General features: G+C 41.1%; 1 protein-coding gene across 1 annotated transcript in view; it reads left to right on the top strand.

Moving 5' to 3' along the window:
• Positions 1–21,730, top strand: part of BMP5 (bone morphogenetic protein 5) — a 63,164-nt gene that overhangs the window by 19,488 nt on the left and 21,946 nt on the right. Inside the window, exons 2-3 of the mRNA XM_042446943.1 lie at positions 13,217–13,409; positions 19,263–19,411. Of these exons, the coding sequence (XP_042302877.1) occupies positions 13,217–13,409; positions 19,263–19,411 (342 nt within the window). The remainder of the gene's footprint in view (positions 1–13,216; positions 13,410–19,262; positions 19,412–21,730) is intronic.

Below are 21,730 nucleotides of genomic sequence, written 5' to 3'. Positions count from 1 at the left end.
GCTTTCACAGAGTAGCTTTCCATCTACTTGTGTTGCAGCATGAAGGAATGGTTGCCCCAAGTGATAGCTGCGGGAGAAATCCAAAGGACTTGGTCATCCAGCAGTGCTTGTAGAATGACCTTGCCTTCCATTTCTCCCTCTCTTTCAGCTTGATGGAACTGCTACTGCAGTTTTCACGGTTTAGGCCAATTTTCAAACCCATTCACACCTTATTCATAACTTGCACTACTGTTCTCCCACTTGAATAGAAGCCAAAGGCTGCGGTGAGGTAGTGCGTAAGTCAGAGCAGACTTTGCCTCTTGAAAAGTTCAAGGCAAAGGAGTTATGAGTATTATTGGAACCAGTATTTCCAAAAGAACCTGACGCATTCAATAATGGAGCAGTTTTCTGAGCCTTCATTGTATCCAGGGGGGTTTCAGGCCAATTTGGGGTTTTTTTTCGGGGGGGGGGGAGGATCACTAATCTCCAGGCTGATGTTAGCTGACATGCTCATTTTTTGCTTTTTGAGGAACTTGGCCATTAAATGATTCCTTTTCCTTGCATCTGTCTTGATGCTGAACAAAACTTAAGTCAAGTAGAAAACAGTAGGCGGTAACCAGAGCAATGTAATGTAGAACTTGGTTTTCTTCTTGTTTTTCAATCTTAGGAGGCAGAACCATTTCTTTGACACATGCAATTATGGACTCACCTTACCCTCTTATTAATCAGGAACTGTATAGCAGAACGTGGCTTCCTAACAGGACATGAACCAAATGTGGAAAAATTGACTTCCCAACCTGAAACAGGAGGTTTACTGTGTTCCAGTCTATACCTGCATGATATTAATTTCCCAAAGCTTTCCTTGTTGAAAAGGCAGTGTTAGCTCCATTCTTCTGGAGGGCTTTCTGGTTTGAGGAAGTGAAGGAAATGGGTGTTTTGGCCTGCATACCCCATACATCTTTATGTATTTATAACCTAAGAAACCAGCAGATGATCTGAAAGCTTTTGTTCAATTACATCTCAGATGTAAAATTAACTCAGACCCCACAGCTAGAGAGTTCTGCCCTACAGCTTGGCAAACTCTAGTTTTAGGTCTGAACTATTTAGCAGCAAATGCTAGAAAAATGATTTCAAGTTGCAAAAGAAGCTGTGATTTAGTAAGGCTGACAAGGAGCTAAGCTGCCTTGCCTTGCATGTTGCAATGATCTAGTAATTCTGATCTGTTCAAACCTTAGAAAAGTAATTTTGGGGACTATAGCTCCCACAAATTGCCAGTGGCCATGCTGGCTTGAGAATTCAGTAAGATGTAGCCTGCAAATATAATTTTTCCAAATGCTGGCCTGGATAGCATACAGTAACTGCCAATCAAGTTTCCTTTCATGGGGTGAAGTTGAATCTGTCCTGAGAAAACAGAGTGGAGGAATTTTTTTGGCAGAGTTGGGCTTTAGGGGTTTTGATCCAAAGGAACCTCTGAAATGCACTGCCTCCAGTGATTGGTTGGACGATATGGGGCCCTCCAGCTGTTATTGAACTGCAGCTCCCATCAGTCTTGGTAACATTGCCAATGGTGAGGGATCATGGCAGTTACATTCCAACAACATCTGAAGAGCCGCTGCCATGATGACTCTGCTTTGGATTTTGGGGACAGGGCTCATTAACCTATATAACTCCTTTAAAGTTTAGGTCAAAACCCAGAGAAAATGCACCACTTACTGCACTGTCTTGGCTAACAGTGATTTAATTTTGAATCTAGCCTAACTAAGTTTCATACTATTAGGATGAGAAGAGAGGTGCACAATAAGCACCTGTAGATGAGACAACTCCAGGCCCTGCAGTCCTCCACTGTTCTGCTTAAGTCTTGTAGATTCATGCCCGTGACTGCCCTAACTGAGTCTAACTGTGTTTGTCTCTCTCTCTTTCTGATGCCTTCCACCTTTCCTAGATACTGATCCATATTCCATAAGGCTAGGCACTCTAACTGGAAGCCAGCTGTATGATTGGGTGAAGGAAGTTTCTTCTGCTTCTGATGAGGGTGCAAAAAAATTGTATCTTCAGGGACGTAGCTAGGGTTTTAGGAACGGGGGGGGGGGGGGGGCCGGACTAAGGGCCCCCATTATAAGGGGGGGGGGGGGGGGCGGCCCCCCCCTTTCTTTTATCGAAGGGGGGGGGGGGCCCGCCCCCAAACCCCCCCCCCCCCCCCGGCTACATCCCTGGTATCTTTCCTCTCCCATCAATGAATGAGGTTGTAATGGTCAGAAGCCAGACCCTTGGCAAAGGTCCTTGTTGCAGCCTCAGTTGCTGGTAGGAGCAGCATGGACGCATTGTTCCCCTTGTGCCTTGATTGCCAGCAGAATGGACTTCCTTCACCTTATCTGGCTGCTGGCTCTTAAGGTGGATGGGGGTGAGGTACTCAGGCCAGGCGTTATTATACTTAGTTAGATCTTCATCAGTAAATAGCCAGCCTAAGTTATCTGTCCCAGTCCCTCCTCCTCCTGAGTGATTTTACTGAAATGTTTTTACCAAACTGATAAATGCATCTGTGGCAGGATTGTGAACAGGTTTGAAAGAGAAAGAGAAACATAGTTCAGTGGACATACTCATCTTCAAGGCAGGGATACTGCCCAATCAGAAAAGATGCTGTTTGGACCAATGTAAAGTTTGTTTTGACTGAGCCACAGAATGGGTCATAATTCAAGTACATTTGGACATACTTTTAGGTAGAAAGATGCCTTAAATATTATGTCATCATGATATAAAGCAGATTTGAACTGATCGAAAGAAAGGGCTTTTGATAGAATAAAATTGATGCTCAGCTCAACCACATTTTTATTGTTTGTTGGTATCCTGATTCTGTTTCACATCCTAACAAACAGAATATGTCAATTCAGTCATTCGTTCTTCTACCCAATAAAAAACAATGCTGACCTCTGTAACTGGCAAAGATCAAACTTGGAGGGGAAAAGACGAGGTGTCACCTTTCCAGTCACAATATCAATCTCCAGAATTTAATAATTAGAGAAACAACTGCACTGGCCAACTTGTTTTGACATGCAAAACAGCTACATATGATTTGGAAAATATAAGGAAATTATAAATGTAATGAATAACACATGTTTACAAATGAACATTTCATCGAAACATTACTTTATGAGGTGATAGTGTTTCCTTAATTGAAAGATGGTGTTGTTTTTCTTTGGGGTAGATTATAAATGGTTCGTTTGTTTTTTAATTGTGAAAACTAAGTGAAAGATACTGACAGCACTGTTTATTGCAGGCGGGTCAAAGAATAAGCGGGGTTGTGGAAGAACAAAAAGGACTTCATCATATGCTGGTTGGAGCCTCTGGATAAATTTGAGTCAAGAGCCAGAGTCCTTGGATTAATTTGAGAAAGAAAGTGCTCACAGTTTGAGCACCAGTGGTAGTGAAAGCAACCCCCTCCAACATTTCACAGATGAAAACTAGGACATGTGTCAGAATATGTTTAAGACTGCAAAAATAGTTAGTGAGGAAGAATACACAAGCTAGGAAAGGCTGCAGCTCTCTACTGTGTTTATAGTCTACTGTGTTTGCACTTTAAACTCAGTTGGCAGCAACTGAAATAAGCGAAGGATAAAAGAGGAGAGTGGGAAGAGGATAAATAACAACCACTCTGGTCCCTATCTTTGAAGCAAACCCTTCCTCATCTCTATTCTGGCTCCAGGTGTGCCCAGCCTCCCTGATGACTGGTCTCCTGCATTTTGGAGAATAGACTGGCTAACTGTAAACATATTTATTTTTCCTGAGAGGCAGGTAAAGGAGGGTGTCTCACCTGTGTTCCAGGCTGCTGAGAAAAGACATAGTGGCTTTAAACAGAGGCAGGAAGCTACCATACAATCTTCTGGAGCTCCATTGACTGTTTGGCGGTGAGGATCTGAGCTTTGCACACATGGGTCTGAACAAACTTCCCTGGTGGAATGATGCCCCATTTGTTTTTGCTCATCCCTGCACTTCCCTTGCTACCACCTCAGCTCCCTTTCTCAGAAGAGAGCCATGATAGGCATGCTCACCCCTCCACCATAGTGGGAAGAGAACACAACCAGGGGTCACCTGGTGTGGTCTGCATCGCCCACATCTGCCCAGTGATGCCACTGAATGGGAGGAAGCAAAAAGCGGGTATTGCCCCTTCCAAATAAGAATATGAATTAACAGTGAAGTTTTCCTGCAGTCCCCACATTTTTAGCATTGCAGTCACTTAAACTCTTGGCTGAGCATTTAGAAAGTTTAGGGATTGAAAGAGAAGGGGCAGTCTAAGGCGGGTTACAGACGGGCAAAAAGGGGTGTATTCATGACATCATGAAGGTAGAGCCTTCAGACGGTCCTTACCTGAATGCTGCCATGAACACGCCCCCTGCACGCCCCAAGCGGGAAGAAGCGGCATTAAAAAGGTGCTGCTTTTTTCCGCTTCTTTTCCGTTTGATGCGCAGCTCCGTCTATAAGCTGCTGCACCGGTACGTCAGAATTGCCCCGCCGCAAATATAAGTTGCCCGTTTAAAAGCTCCGTGTCAGCTGCGTCGCATAATGAGTTGGGGTCCCGGACATGCACGGTTTGCAGTCAGGCTTTAATTGCAGCGTCAGCTGCCATGCAGGTGTGGAAGCTGCAGCACAGCTGCAGCGCATTTTAAGACTCGTAACCCTAACCCTAACCCTAGAGCAGCATGTACGCATGCGCTGCTAGAATCGGGGAAAGTTTGGACTTTAAAGTGAACCCCTACACACATTCCTGTGCCATTTTCACCTAACAATAAAAAACACTAAAACTGTAAATATTTACATACGTACAAGGGAGGTGATGGGGGATGGCAGGGGGACAGCGGTGGCAGCGGAGGCAGCTGTGGCTGTGCATGGCAGATTCAGCAGGAGCGCGGGGACCAAAGGAGAGGAGGCATCTATGATGCTGGTGACACTGGCAAAGTGCAAGCGGACAAGGATGCCAACACCAGCTGATCACCAGCTGGCAGGAGACCACCATTGTTCTTGGGCAGAGCGGGGGGAAAAGTTTTAAAGGGGCTTGGGCACTTTAAATGTGCCCATAGGCTTTCTGCCGCCGCTGATTAGCGCTGCGGATGTGCAGCTGCGCATCCGCCAGCCGGCAAAGGGAAAAAAAAGCCGCGGTTTGGGCCGCCCGTGAGGAAGCTGCCTCTCTTTTTGCAGCGTCCTCCGAGGCGGCGGTTTGGAAACTCCGGGTCTGAAACGGCCCCAGGTGAGGCGTCTTCATTGCCCCCTGTGTGGAAGCCCCAACACCTGAAGCACGCCCCCGGGGCGGGCCGTCTGGAGGCTCCGTATTCAGCTGAATACACCTCCAAGACGTCCTCCCCTGCCCGTCTGTAACCCGCCTTAGTTACAAAGAGATTGAGACCACAGCAAGTATAAGTATTCTAAGTAGTAAATGTGAGCATTCCAGGTGGGAACAAATTTTCAGTGTCTACCTCTCTGCAATACTAGAAATATAGGAATTGAAGGAAAATTTCATTGGAGAGGGACAGAATTCTAATTCATAGAGGCAACACCCTCATTTTGCTCCCCCAAAGTTGCATCCCTGCTAGAGACTCTTTTGATGGGGAAAGCCACACAGTTTGTTAGCCATCACATACCGCTGCCTGTATGTCTAATGGTTGGACCACCTCTGTTGAGCTCCCATCAGTTTTGACCTCAGGCCCTTTTGCATTACACAGTTAAAGCACTATGGTTCCACTGTAACTGCCACGGCTACATCCTGTGCAATCCTGGAGTTTGCAATTTGGCAAAGTAGTAGAGCAGTTCTCTGGCTCAGAATTTTAAATACTACTTCCTAAACTGGATGGAAATATGGCAGCTAAAGTGGAATCATAGAACTATAACCGTAAAGTTTGAAAGGGGCCTGAGTTTTTAATAGCTGACAAGACCTGCATTGAAGTGGAGGAGACTGCAAGTTCAATGGGTCATTTTGTTTAGTCGCCATTTACCTAAAATGTGTTAGAAAAGACCATGAAGTGACTTGAAATAACTTGAGTCTTAGGTTCTTATACAAATTTAAAATCTTGTCTAATCTAAAAAAGGAAAAGCTTTAATGGTTCAGTTTCTTAAATAGATTGGTATTCAAGACAATCTCTTTCTTTCTAGTGCAATGATTTTGGAAAGTGAACAGCTAAAGCTTTTAATATCCCCTTTTAAAAAGATTAAGCAAGGTTTTAGATTTCTCTAAGAACCAATGGCTAGCACTGGTTTATTTTACTTACAGCCTGCTCTAACCTCGCTGTATTCTCTATGACTCACTTTAAAATACAAATTCCTCACAATTCTTTGCATGTTGCCTGGGAAGAAGTTCTGGAATAAGGGCCTAGCTACATATCTCAGTAGAAATGTTTGGATTTCTTTTAAAATAGAATAATGTGAACCCTATTCATGTATGCAAGTGGAATAAAAACAATATGTCAGGAAGGGTGCCCCTCCATCATTGCTTTGAGTGAAAAATAATTGTTGTGAAGCAGGGAGCCAGTACTGGGATGTTACAGGATCATCACTTACATTGTTCTTGTGTGCCTTCAAGTTGTTTCCAACTTATGGTGACTCTGTCATGGGGTTTTCTTGGCAGGATTTGTTCAGAGGAGGTTTGCCACTACCTTCCCCTGAGGCTGAGAGCATGTGACTTGCCCAAGTTCACCCAATGGGTTTCATGGCCAAGCTGGGAATGACTTTGGTCTCCAGAGTTGTAGTACAACACTCAAACCACTATACTGTGCTGGCTCATAAAGAATTGTTGCTTGCCATCCAATCAAAAAAACCACAGAAGGTTCCCTTGTGTGTTGTTGTTTCAGCTCTCTTAGCATGCCTACAGTGTCGCCACATTCATCATTTCATCACTCGTTCCCAAATTCACTGACTGCTTCTTGGAACATGCTAACACAGTGTACATAGGCCACACACAATTTGTGTGCAGCTTCCATTATCTCTGCTATCACCATTTGCTAATCCTGCCAAAACAGTGCCACCAAAATTGTTGCCTCTGCTGCGATGACTGACAAAACTGTGTCTCTGAAAAGTGATGCTGCGGCAGATGAATTTTGTTCACTGAGATGCCGGGGTTCGTTTCTGAGTAGCATCATGCATTACCTCCTCTCCTTTTCCAAGTTACCAAGAATGGGGTGGATGAGATGTATCAACTGTCAGCAGGATCTTAATAATGCTTAGCATTTAAAAAGTAATCTTTTTGAACTATAACACCCAGCGTTACCTAGCCAGCATGGCTATACTGGTGGGGGACTCCAAGGGCTGTAGTCTGAAAGCTCTAGTTATGGTAGAACTGTGCATAAGATTACACTCGTGGTTACCTTCTGTCTGTCCCAACACTGCACCTTGTCAGATTTAACCACAAATATAATAGAATTGTTCATTTATATCCGTCCCCATCCCAGGGCTTTGTGGCAAACAATAATGACAACTTCCCTGGTACACTGATTTTAAAAACCACTTGGTCCGATATTTATGTGAGATACATCTCCAGCATTTTGTATGGCTCCTATAGTCTAAAGGTGTGCCATGGATGCTGACATCCATATCAGTGGAGTGGTGAACAGGGTGACCAGACATCCTCCATTTCCAGGACATGCCCTACATTTCAACTTTCTGTCCAGGAAGGATTTCAAAATGTGCTCCAATTGGAGTATGATTAAGAAGCATGAATTTACATTTGTGAGTGTTTTTAGCTTTTATTTGACCATGTTCTATATTTTTTCTTCAATATCCTATATTTTGCAGTGCCTTGTCCTCCTTTGCACTTAGGACATCTGGTCACCCTGGGTGGTGAAGCCACCTGATATTTTCCCCCTGTTCTGAACTTCAAAGAAGTTATCCAAAATGTTGAACCATAATCTCAAAATAGATTCAACATCTTGACTAGTTCCTTTAAGGTTCTGACTAAACTTCAGAGCAGATTCACCACCCTCTTGCTTGGAAGCCACAAGTCTCTAGTGCCAAAGATTTTCCACCCCAGACTCTGTTGTGTTTCTAATCTTGATTTGGAACAACAACAAAAAAAAGATGCAAGGAGTGAAAAAAAACCACACCAGGCTCACCATTCCAATACTGCTTTCTCATCTATGCTCTTTAGAAGTAGATGTCCAGGGGGAAATCACACCTTTACAATTTATCCTTGCTGTGGTGTTTTGGCACTTGGAGCTGCATTTCTGAAACCAGGATTATTGTGAAAGCACAGGCACACACATTTAAGTGATTCAGGTTTCAGCCAAATGGTCTCCCTGGCAGGCGATGGGGCATGTAAGCAGAATCCCTCTCAGGAAACTGACCCTTCTGGACTCTGGCTGACCCAGTGCTGCAACCTCCTGCAGCTGGAGGCAATGTTGTTATGGGATTGTGGCATCCACACGGCCCAGAGTTTATGGCTCGGATTATATGGTTTATCCCAAAGGGACTAATATGTGAAAAATTCTGCCTTGGACAGGGATTATGTTGGGTGGCCTCTTGCTCCTTTCTGAGCACTGTGATCCAATGTTTAAATCTTCCTAGTGTAGTGCATAATAGTCAAGAAGCTACAGCAGAGTTTTAAAGAAGAAATATATATATATGTGTGTGTGTGTGTGTGTGTGTGTGTGTCTTTCAGTTTGATTGTACTGCTGTTTCTAAGTATTTTTAGAAGTTCCTTCTGTCTCATTAATCATTTATGAAGAAGAGCCAAAGAGGTAGCATGAGAGTGGGTTTCTGGTGTTTGGCTGGCTGGAGGTGGAGTATGGAGAAAGGATATAAGCATGATAATAACTGTTTGATGTCTCCATCTGTTCCCAGTAACACAATAGCTAATTCCTGGGGCCTCTGCCCTTTGAGTGTGTAAGAACCAGAGTCTTTGCATTTATCTGTGACTTATCTGTCACCTACCACGTTTGATATTCCCAGCCTCTGCTTTCAATTATCAGCCATCAGAAAGAGCACTCAGTAATTTCCAGCGGAAACACTTGGAACCTTTGACCTGTGCTTGTCAGATAACCAAAAGTATTTACAGAAGATAAACTATCATTTCATTGGTTTCAAGATGTAAACATATGCACTTTGTTCTGTGTCAGTTTACAGTAACCTCCATCACCTAGAGGTGGTTGGTGTTGGCTGACTTACATTCCTCCTTGTGCAGAGACCAGAGAAATTCGCATAAGCTACTCCCATCTTGCCCAATACGTGACACAATATATCTAAGATGTACAACAGCCTATATGGCCATTTAACAGGCTGGAGTGGCATTTTTGAAGTGTTGGAGCTATTGCAAGTATGAAATAACACACAGAGTGCATCTACATTGCAGAAGTACACTGCAGTTTGACATCATTTATCTCTATCCTATGAAATCCTGGGATTTGAAGTTTTGCCAGGTCTTTAGCCTTCTCTGCCCAAGAGTGCTGGTGCCTCAGAAAACTACCAATCCCAGGATTCTGTAGGAAGTTAAAGTGACTTCAAATTTCATTATTTCTACAGTGTATATATTGTTGTTGTTGTTGTTGTTGTTGTTGCTAGCTGCCCTCAAATTGACCTTGGATGAGACATCTCCAAGACTCCTATCCTTTGCCTCCCTGCTTAGATCCTGCAGGCTCAGGCCCATGACCTTTCTGACTGAGTCCATTCATCGGGCATGCTGTCTCCTCCTCTTTCTGCTGCTTTCTACCTTTCTTAACATTAATGTCTTTTCTAATATTTGATGTCTTCTCAAGGTGTGGCAAAAGTATGACAGCCTCAGTTTTGTCATCTTGGCTTCCAGGAAGAGTTCAGGCTTGATCTGTTCTAGAACCCCTTTGTTTGTTTTTTGGCTGGCCATGGTATCCTCAGCACTCTTCTCCAGCTCCACATCTCAAATGAGTTGATGTTATTCCTATCTGCTTTCTTCACTGTCCAGCTCTCACATCCATACATGGTGATGGGGAATAGAATGGCTTGGACAATTGTCATTTAGAATTCAGTGTTATATCTTTGCACTTTAGGATCTTGTCTAGTTCTTTCATAACTGCCCTTTCCTTTCCTAGATTTCTTCTGATTTCTTGACTGCAGTTCCATTCTGATCAATGTTTGATCCAATGTGTGGGAATTATTTGACTATTTCCATTTTATTGTTACCTAGGATAAATTCATGTAGTTCCTCCATGGTTATTATTTTTGTTTTTGTAATATTCAACATTAAGCCTGCCTTAGCACTTTATTTGTCTTTCTTTAGTAATTGTTCCAGATCTTTTTTGCTTTCTGCTAGTAGTATGGTGTCATCCGCTAGTAGTATGGTGTATCTTAGGTTGTTAATGTTGTTCGTTTGTTGTTGTTTTTTGCTCTGATTTTCAATCCTCCTGCCTCTGAGTCTAAGCCTGTGTTGCATATAATAATATAAACATACAAGTTGAATAAATAGGATGACAGTGGTGGTGGCGAACCTGTGGCACGCGTGCCGGAAGTGGCACTCAGAGCCCTCTTTGTGGGCACATGCGCCATCACTCCAGCACAGAGTTTGCCAGAGTTCATTACTAGAAAGCCAGAGGGGTGCGGCGCTTTGCGATAAATAAGTGGGTTTTGGGTTGCAGTTTGGGCACTCGGTCTCTAAAAGATTTGCCATCACTGGTATACAGCCTTGCCTAATCCCTCTGAGAACTGGGAACCATTCTGGTTTGCCATATTAAGTTCTGATTACAGTCTCTTATCCCGTGTACAGGTTATGCATCAAGACAATTAGGTGAAGTAGCACACCCATTCGTCTAAGAGCAAAGCATAGCTTTTCTTGATCTATGCAGTCAAATGCGTTGCTGTAGTTAATAAGCACATGCTGGTTTTTGTTTGGACCCTGAAGTTTTAGTATTCAAGAAGACAAAGAAAAAAACACTTGGGGAAGCAACCTGTTCAGATGCTAATTATCAGGGCAAATTATCAGTCTAATCAAGAATCTCCACACCAATCTATCTAATACCATAAACAGTTTAGAGGTTTTATTGTTTCAAATGATATATAAATATGAATAAATAATATGGGCACTGTTCCCTCTCCTTCCCAAAATAGAACTGCAGGTGTTTGTGTGTTTGTGATTAGCTATTTTCATTTACATGAACCAGAATAGGCAAAATTACTTTTTAAAAGTAATTAATTCCTGTTACTCAAAACCAACTGGTGATCTTAGGCAAGTCACACTCTCTCAGCCTCAGTGAAAGGTAAAGAAAAAAACCGCTTCTGAACAAATCTTGCCAAGAAAACCTCTTTAAAGTTTGCCTTAGGATCAACAGAAGTTAGAAACAACTTGAAGGCACATAACAACAAACAAAAATGTATGATAGCATTTTAAAAGAATTCCATTGCCATTACCTTGTAAAATATACTATACAAGTACCTCATTGCTCTTTTTATTTAATTATTTTGGTAATTTTTGCTAAATATTTTTTTGGGGAAAGTTAGAATTAATAAGAGAAGGTCATAAAACTGGATAAATGCCTGTCAGAATTTCTCTGAAAAGCTCCAGTCCAGTATTGAGATCAAATGTACAGCAAGAAAGCTAAGTTAAAAAAAATCTGGTAGAAGATACTAAGCATGACTCTACTCTTAAGTTAAGAAATAATAGCCCATGCCTTTATTGAGGGCTTCCCTTTCCCATTAAAAGAAATAATAAAAGCAAAAGATCATCAGTGTCAAGAATGGAAAATACATAACCAGTCCACAGAGCCTCTGTCTTGTTAGTTTCAACTTCAGTTTATGGTCCATACCCAGCTCACTACAGCATCCAGAGACTGTTCCAACATCTGCATAGTTTCACCTGTCTCTAAGGACAAGGATAAACAGCATTGAGTATCACCTGCTTACTAATGGCTCCCAGCTCTACACTCGCTAAGAACTTTGCTTAATGGGATTCTTTCAGTCCACAGAGCATCAAAATGGAGTCTATGTAGAACATGTAATCTTCTTATCACTTTCCACACCAGTTTTCTCAAGATGTGCCTGATCGAATTTAAAAAAAACACATAAAAACAAATATATATAAAAATATCAAGCAGTGTAAAATTTCATCATAAACACAGGAAGATGGTTAAATACATTGGGCCCTTGGTACTCTCTGAGGTTTGGTTCCAGGACCTCCTGTGGATACCAAAATATGTGGATGCTCAAGTTCTATTATATATACAATGGCACACTAAGATGGTGTTCCTTATATAAAATGGCAAAATCACAGTTTGCTTTTGGGAATTTGTATATTTTAAAATATTTCAAAGCACGGATGTTAGAACGGTGGATTAAAAAAAAATCTGTGGGTATGGAAGGCTGACTAGTGTCAGACCCCATAATGTAGTATTACAAGTGAGTGAATTTTTACATGTTATTTGTGTGCTTATATTGCTCAGAACACCATTGTCACTGCAACCTAGGATTGCCAGATCACAACTACCCCGAGCTTCAAGATTTCAGAACCAAAATCTGAGGCCTTAGAATTGTGATGTCAAGGAAGAGGGTTGTTATTAGGAGCAGCAGTCCCTGGTAACATTATTGAGTATGCATGAAGTTTCAACCGCAGCTGCAGAGTGTGTGCCTTTTAAACAAAAACAAAACAAAGTTTAACAAATGAGGACTGCATATATGTACATACTATTCAAGACTCTGCTCTTGCCCTGAGATTCTCCCCCTCACCAGGCTAAGAGAGGGAAGAAGGGGTTTGCCATTGCCCTAGTGGTGCAGTGGTTAAATGCTTGTACTGCAGCCACTCACTCAAAACCATAAGGCTGCGAGTTCAAGACCAGCAAAGGGCTCAAGCTCGACTCAGGCCTGCATCTTTCCGAGGAGGCTAAAATGAGTACCCAGATTGCTGGGGGCCAGTTAGCTTACACTTTGTAAACCGCTTAGGGAGTGCTTAAGTGCACTGATAAGCAGTATAGAAATGTACTTGCTACTTGCTATTGCTATTGCCTTCTTCTGAGGCTGAGAAAGTGAGACTTGCCCAAGGTTTCCATGGCAGAGTGGGGATTCAAACCCTGAACTCCCAAAGTCTCAATCAACTCAAACCACCATACTATGCTAGCTTTCTCTTTAAAAAATATACTGAATATCAAATTAACTTTTGTTGTTGCTGCTGTTGTTATTAGCTGCTGTCATGTAGACTGTTTGCCTAATAACCTGTTGCCCTCTTTAGTAGTATTTTAGAGCTGGGGTTGACAAGTTAACCATAGCTGTGTAAATTTATGCCTTACTTGTTATCTTTTTTTCACAGTGGAGAGAGATAAGGATTTTTCCCATCAACGGCGGCATTACAAAGAATTCCGATTTGATTTGACTCAGATCCCTCATGGAGAGGCAGTGACAGCAGCTGAGTTCCGGATCTACAAGGATCGAAGTTACAGTCGATTTGAGAATGAAACCATTAAGATTAGTATTTATCAAATCATCAAGGAGTACCCAAACAGGTGCTTTTTCTTCTAATAGTATTTGCAATTACTTCTTTGTTTTCAGGAATAAGGGGCCTGACCTTTTCCTGAGGGACATATAATAAATGATATAATATAATGATTAAAAATTAATGCCATTATCATGATTTGCAAACAGAAACCAAAACATGATTTAGGTGTGGTGGGACTCAAGCTAGGAACTGAAACAGTAGTTCAAATTTGGTTTGCAAAACACAGTTTATGGGCTAATTGAATCAAGAAACCATGGCTTAGCCCTATAACTGTAACACATAAAATGGTTCGGAATCTAAATGACATTTAACACACACCACAGTTTGCCATTATGCCTAAACCTATTCCATATTTTGTGAAAGTGTACTAGACATCAGAAAGGCTTCCATGAAAAAGATTATTTTTTATTTTTGAAACATAAAATCGTTATTTTTCATAGAATGCAAAACAGTTTTTTGGCTGCCTAATAAAGGCATTACCACAATATGAGTTTTTGAAATCATCATAGTATAATAGAAAAAGCAACAGGAACACTCCAAAGGAACAAAGAAAGATGTTTATTTTATTCTGAGGTACATCCTAGTTTGTGATGAAGGACAGCAATTCAAACCATTCTAGAGGAAGACTAGGAAGGATCAGACAAAGGGCTGAGCCAATTTATAAGCCAAACAAACATGGCCCACAAAAACATGCCAAACTATTTATTTTATTCTGTGTGCTAATGTGACACAACTGGTCTGATGAACCACTCTTCCATCGGCCTATTAAACATGGATTGCACACAAAAACATATAATCTAGTTATAATGTGAATTAATCTGAGAAAAAATATTTTGTGGGGTGGGGGAGCAACAATGTGATTGAAGAGTGGTTGCACAGGTACATTGATGCAGTGGGAAACATTTGCTATACATTTGAAAAAGGGTAAAAACTGATAGTAACAATATTAAGAGGAATCATAGAATCATAGGGTTGGAAGAGACCACAAGGGCCACCCAGTCCAACCCCCTGCCATGCAGGAAATCACATTCAAAGACTCATTTAGATACAGAAAAGCTGTCAGGAGCAGCATCGGAACCATAAGAGGGAAAAAGTGATGTAGCAGAAACACTGATTCAGCACACATTCACAGACAAATGGCAAGGTAATGCCCATCCTGACCAGAGTTTGCTAAAGTCATTTTTGGCACGGCTACAACTGCCAAAATCTCCAGCTAGCAACTCCTAGAGGAGTTGTAATCCAGAAAGGGGTAACATTTTCAAGTTTTAATCCTTGTTCTAAAACATTTCAACTGGTTCAGTAAATTACCACAAAGGTTGTTAATCCATCTGTTGACTTTTGTCCACCAAGAATCCATGACACACATAATTTTTATCTGGTATAACAAAAGTGCTGATGAATGGGGGAAATGGTTTTACCTGTGAATTTTCCTTTCTGATCCTTGAACTAGACAGATATCCATCTCACCTATCTTTGAGATTTCTAGAATTGTGACAGTGCTTTCATGTTGGTATAATACAATCTTTCCCTTTACTGGCTGGGAATCCTATGTATATTTACTCACATGGAAGCCCCACTCATATTCCCTTTGGGAGGGGGAATACAAAGCAGCTAGAGCTTCTTGTCCAAATCTGTCTCCTTGTGACAATGTAGAGGCAAAAGAAATGTAAGCAAAATGATGTCTGTGGAAACAGGATTTGTGACAGAACAGATTAAGGTGACAGAGACTGAGAAAGAAAACCTAGTGTCCACCTCTCAGAGTGGCACTATAGGAAAACTAGTTACTGACCTGGGTTCCATATAGCAAGATAGTTTCTTCAGTTGTCTACTTACAGCTGTTGTTTTCGTGTGCCTTCAAGTTCTTCCAGAACCTATCACAGGGTTTCCTTGGCATGATTTGTTCACATCGGGTTTGGTGTTGCCTTTTTCTAGAGTTGTCCACATGGGTCAAAAGGCCCATGTTCCCCCAACCTCACGTCACCCAGTTTAGACAATGCAGGCCAAAACCCTGGGGCCAGGATTAAGCCACATCCTAAGAGACTGGACACAGATCCAATGGATCTAGCTCCATCCATAGCATTGAGCCATGGCAGTTAAAGTGGTGTCAAACTGGATTATTTCTGCAGTTTGGGTGCAGCCTTTAAGACTTGATCATTCTTCATTTTATAGATCCAGTCCCTCAGCTTGTTTTTAACTCCACAAAGTGTAAAAAATATCTGTTGAAAGGGTTTTAGAAATTAATAAGTCTTCAGATAGCTTAGCCCAGCTACCTTTCTTCCATTGTTCACCTAAACAAAGCTTAGGGAGGCAGTCTTCTGTCATGTTCAAGACCCTTTTATAATACAAACGGGCTGCTACTTCAGCCCTAGCTTTTAGAGATACCACACATGGCTCTGCCCTGGAGCAGAGTCCCCAGGAGGTACCGCCAACAAGTTGCTCAAAACCTTGTTCTGACAGCCCTCCAGGGGTTATTCAAGCCATTGTGATCCCCCCCCCCCTCCCATTTCAATACTGTATTGCATTTGAGCAACCACTTTGCTAGAAACACTTTCATGCTGGAATTACTAGCCTAGTTCCTCTAGAAAAGAACAAAATAAAACCTGCAGAATAGCATGGGCTGACTTCTGCGCTGTTGTTTTGATGTTTTGCAGCTGAGTCTGCCAAGATTTTTTCTCATCAAAATGTACCCCTTAATACTTAACCGAGGGGACCTGTTCTATTTTATTTCCACTTAAATTCTCTGAGGTTCTCTCTCCCAACTGTCAGGCACCACCGATCCTACATTTTCCTTATCAGTCAGGTTGGGATCCTGCCATCATCTTAATTCCCAAGGGTTTCTTTTATTTTTAAAAACTTAAATAGATTATTGAGGAGCTGCTGATGTGATTACAAAAGTGCACTGTGAGATGCTTATCTCTTTCCTCATATCCCCATGTCTATTCGTTGCTGTATTTTAATCTGTCATTCCCTGGCTCAATCCATGGAGAGAGGTGAAATAATGACAATAACAACAATAATAGCATCAATAATATCAGCAGCAGCCACCACCATAATTATCCTTTTTGCAATTGAAATAACATCCATACTTTCCCCCTTATAAACAGTGTATATATTGTGAGTATACATAGACTGTCAGGTTCTGATACATTCCCTCTACTAAGCAGAAGATGGAAAAACTACCCACAGGAAAGGGTTACCTGCCCCTTAACATAATACCTCTTCTAAAATCAAACCTACAGCTTCTAGGTTTTATATTATAATTAAAAAAATTCCCCAAACAATAAAAACAAAAATATTGGTCATGGATCCCTTGACATAACATATAACAAAACTTCTGGTAAACCTTTCTCTGGCATCTACCATTTGAAATTACAGGCAGAGACCACACATGGTTGAACTTCCTCCATACAAAAACAGTCCTTGCACTTTGAACCTTTTTGAAGAGATGGTTAAGTGAAAGTCTTTCTCTTTGACAGGTTGGTTTTTTATTTTGAATGCTTGAACATATGGTTATGAGATCTTCCTCCCTACCCCATCTGTGATGGGAAAAGCACAGTCTAGAAACAAGTTTCCCAGCTCATTGAGAAGCAGACTTGAGTCACTATTCATCACCAGAACTTTGCATGTTTTCTTCAATGGGACGTGCTCAGAATGAGACCTTGCAAAGAGGATCACAACTAGAATCTCTCAGCTAGCATGTCCAGAGGCCCTACTGGCTGGGACATTCTGAGAAGCAACTGCTCAGAATTAGAACTAGCTTGTGTGTATTTTCACTGCTATAAATGGAAGTCAGCGCTGTGGCAGCTGCTCTTTGATGGGGGTTCTCACCTTGGGTAAAGGTTAATCTCCAAACACTGAACACTTCCCTCTATATTGCTATAGTGCAGAGTTTCATGTCAGCCCTCAATAGAGTCTGTGTAGCCCAGCAACTGCCCGTGAACGTCATACAGTTTGGCAAGCATGGGGAAAAAACGGATATAGATTTGGATTCAGAACAGAGCAGTGGTTCCTAATACCAGCATGTCTGTTTTCAGCCTCTACCTGGAGTCTTTTTCTCCTAGTGGTTGGAAGGTTGAACAACCCATCTGTTGTACTGCTGTCCAGTGAGGGTGCCAGAAGGAAAATTCACAGGTATCCAATTTTCCAATTTCATCATGTAAATGATTAGTTAAGTTAAGCGTTATGGATGAGCAAATGTAGGGGGATTACATGCACAATTTAAATGACCAGTTTTGAAAAAATACACTTTGCCCTAAAATATGAAGGCGGCAAGCCAAGTTTAATTTAACTGCAACAAGGGATATACTATATGGCTCAACTCTGTTTATTTTTACAGAACCAAAGAGCGGCATTTATTTTCTTGATCTATCTGCTGTGTAGGACTTTTGTACGTGTTAGTGAGAGAGCTGGTTAGGCACATTAAGCTATGAATGGATGTTAAGATTAGATTTGCCACATTCATGCTCCTCACCATAAGTAATTTTTAATAGAAATATTCCATTAGTAAGAAGTGGATCAAGTGATAATCTTAGGTCTGCTCTTTCCAGAAGTATGTGGGAGTGATATATCCAAAACATATAAGCTATGAACTAAGCTTAAGTTCTCTTTCTCTTTTAAGTTCTCTCTGGCCCCATACAGACAGGCCAAAATAAAGCTGCTTCGGGTCGCTTTGGAGGTATGTTGTTTAAATGCTCAGAGGTCGGAAGCTGCGCCAAGCCATGCTCCAGTCCTAAAGACTTGAGTGCAGCTTTGGCACAGCTTCTGGCCTCTTAAGATGCATGTGTCGTTTAAACAGCATGACTCCAAAGTGACCCGAAGCAGCTTTATTTTGGCCTGTCTGTATGGGGCCTCTCTTTATGTATTATTTACCTATTTGATGTATTTCTGTATTGCCTCCCAGCCCACAAGGGCTTCTGAAACAATGAACAAATAATAAAATCAAACAATACAGTGATAATTTTTTAAAAACACACACACGCACACTCATTAAAATGATATTTAAAAACTCCTAAAAACAATCCTGACGTCCAATGTAAAACAATAAAAATAGGGCATTTTCAAACATTAAATGTCATATGAAACAGTACTGTTTTCAGTGCCTGCTGGAAACTTAAAGGAAATTGGACTGGCCTAACTACCTTCAGTTGGGTGTCAAGGCATTGCTAGAGAGAAAGACCTGTTATGTGTATCCACCAACCTAATTTCACAAGGTGTTGGGACACATAACAGGGCCTCCTCTGAAGATCTCAAATTTCTAGAGGAGTCATATATGAGGAGGTGGTGTCTTTGAACAATCTCAGAGCAGCCAGATTTTTAAATGTTTCTTAATAGAGCCTCCCCAGCAAACCAAAGAAATGTATCAGGGGAGTTTTCTCTATTAATAACGGGAGGGGAAAAAACCCTAAAGTACCATTGGTGTGTTCCAAAGCTGAAGTGTGGCTTTCATGTCTCCTTCCTGTTCTCCACATGCTCATTAGAATTCTTCATAAACGTATGGAATATTTATATGCGCACAGATTTGTATGCTGGATATCTGAAGATCTTAGCATAACAGACTTGCCAGAATGTTGCCAAAAGACACAATATGGACAGTGTTTCCTCTTTCTGGAAAGGAGATGTTTTGGATATTTATGGGCCAATTGTGACAATGTGAATGTTTTGGGGAGTTAAATTGAAGTAACCTGGCTTGACTGATTTGTGGATCACAGCCTTAATTTTCATGCCCCCCGCCTTTTTTTCTTCTTTGCTATTACAAGGCAAAAGGAAACATTTTACTGACAGATCACTGGCAGAAGAAAAGCTAAACCCTTGACCTAATTACTACAAATTTCTCAATGTATTTTCTTTATTTCTAAATTAGGGATGCTGACCTCTTCCTGTTAGACACAAGACATGCTCAAGCATCTGATGTTGGCTGGCTGGTGTTTGATATCACTGTGACCAGCAATCACTGGGTGATTAATCCACAGAATAATTTAGGATTGCAGCTCTGTGCAGAGATGGCAGATGGTAAGATATGTTGATATATCCCAATTTTGAAATCCTCACTTTTTGTTCTGTACAGAAGATGCTATTTCTTATGTAGAAAATGCTGTTTTCTGTGCAAAATCCCATGAGTTAATTGTCACAGAATAAAACCCAATCTTTAATAACTACAGTCATTGAAGAACCTTCTAGCAGTAGGAATAAAATTGCTAAAGTTGTTAATCCCATCAAGGAAAAAAAGAACAAAAATTACATGTCTAATATGTGCACATGCCTATACTGAAATGCAGGCCCGTGGAAATACAATCCAATCCAGATCTGCAGGAACTCCTTGCAACATTGCAATGTGGTCAGAAAAAAGGTACGAATGTTAATTATCAAATAAAGTACTATCCAAGGCCCAGACAGACTACAAGATGAACTGAGGTCTTGTTACAACAGCCACATTCTGTTGGAAGAAATAAAATTAGTCTAGAAATCCTAGTGGTTTAAATCAAAATAGCAGCTAGAAGAGAGCATCAGCAAAAATAAAAACACAGTAATGGGCCAATTCATACAGTTAGTGGATTTGTGGCGACGGCTTAAAAATTCATGAGCAGGTGAATCATATCAATAGTAAAATTTCATCTACTCCAGTATGGAAATAGATTGATCCTGTTTTGGTTGAAGACCATAATTGGCAGGCCATTTGCAAGCAGTTGACACATGCAGACATTTCAAAAGTTACCACAAGCAGACTGGTCAAATGAATTGACCCTTGAAAAATCTCCATTTGGTTGTATGATGTTGTGATCGTAGCCACTGATATACTATGAACAGAAGTAGATTCCACTGCAGTGTTTCTGATGTGTGCAAGACAATTTTTGCTGCTCATGTTAACAGTCTTTTGAACACAAAAAACTATAGGCTGATGTAATATAGTGTGCATATGGGCATGTCACCTTTACTGTGCTCTCAGAAGAGTGGTTAATCTGTAACTGCAGTACAATAGAACAATGACTAAGGAGCAGAATATAAAACCAATATAAATGCAACAGCAGCAATATTTCTGCATATATAATCATATTAAAAACAGCAGCTGTACAATAAATAAATAAATAGCGTATGGTCCAGAAGTGATGGCGTGGCAGCTACTTTCTGGCTTGGCTTGTGAGGACTGATTTTAAGATTTGGCGAATTAAAACAGGATTCTTTATGCGCTTCCTTGGGGATTATGGTTCTTAACTGCAAATCCTTTGTTATACTAGCAGCAGAGAAAAAAATAGGTGGTATAAAATAACAATATATTGAAAACAACTATGGGAAAATTACACTTTGTGTTTCATGTTTCCCCCGTTGATAATGTTGAAAGGCCATGCCATTGGAACCCATTTTTCCTTGGTGATATTTGGTATCACAGGCATCATTTTTTGATTGAAATGGAGCTCAGTTTCTGCTAAAACCACATTTTATATTGAATTGTAGGTCTAAAGAGCAACATAACACATATGGAAGCTGTCAACATACAATGTTCAGTTTCCCAAGGGCTCTACTAAATTAAGAAAAGAGCATTAAAAAAAATCCTTTCCAAAAGTCTGCATATATCTTTGAAATACTCCTCTGGGTTCCCATACATTTTCATTTTATGCTTTTGATGTTTGAAAACCTTTTAAATCTCATACCAGAAATGGTCACTTTCACACTGATATAAGAGGTGAGAGACAAGCTGATGAACTGCAATATAAAATCCATGCATACAGAAACTGTCTGGGAAAAAACACACACAATATTTTATATAATTTCTCCATATGCAAAGGACATCCCTGAAGATTTTGGAGATCTTTCAATGTAGCAGCACCTGCGTTTTAATATAGAGATATAACTGAACTTTAATTATAACATATTCCCATTGCACATTTTTTTGATGGGATGAACATACAAAAAAGTAGCACATTTCTTCCTAAATGGCATGTACAGGATGAACTACATTGAATTATTATATTGCTTTCAAATTTGCTACATTTATAGTCTACGTTTCTTCCTGTGACCTTGTGGCTTTGTACTCCCCAGTTTATTTGCCTCAGATGTTACTGTCAAATAACCACAGTACAACATGTTGGAAGTAAGGCCACAACTTTGTTTGCAAACAATTGGTAGGGTTGGCACAAAGCATAAGGTCAGGATCTATGCAATCAAACCACCCGATGTAGTCTGATTATCCAAACTGGGCACCCACCCGGTGCTTGGGATGACCTAGGGGCTAAGGAACACAACTTGACCGCAAACCTTGTCTTGCGTTCACCAATTCACTAAGCCCCTAGTCACCGGGAGGCGCTCCTGCGTTCTGGCCCCCGCAATGGCCAA

This window comes from Sceloporus undulatus, chromosome 1 (genome assembly GCF_019175285.1).
Source record: "Sceloporus undulatus isolate JIND9_A2432 ecotype Alabama chromosome 1, SceUnd_v1.1, whole genome shotgun sequence".
Taxonomy (NCBI): domain Eukaryota; kingdom Metazoa; phylum Chordata; class Lepidosauria; order Squamata; family Phrynosomatidae; genus Sceloporus; species Sceloporus undulatus.
The sequence above is the reverse complement of the archived record's forward strand: the minus strand, read 5'-3'. Positions and strand labels throughout refer to the sequence as shown.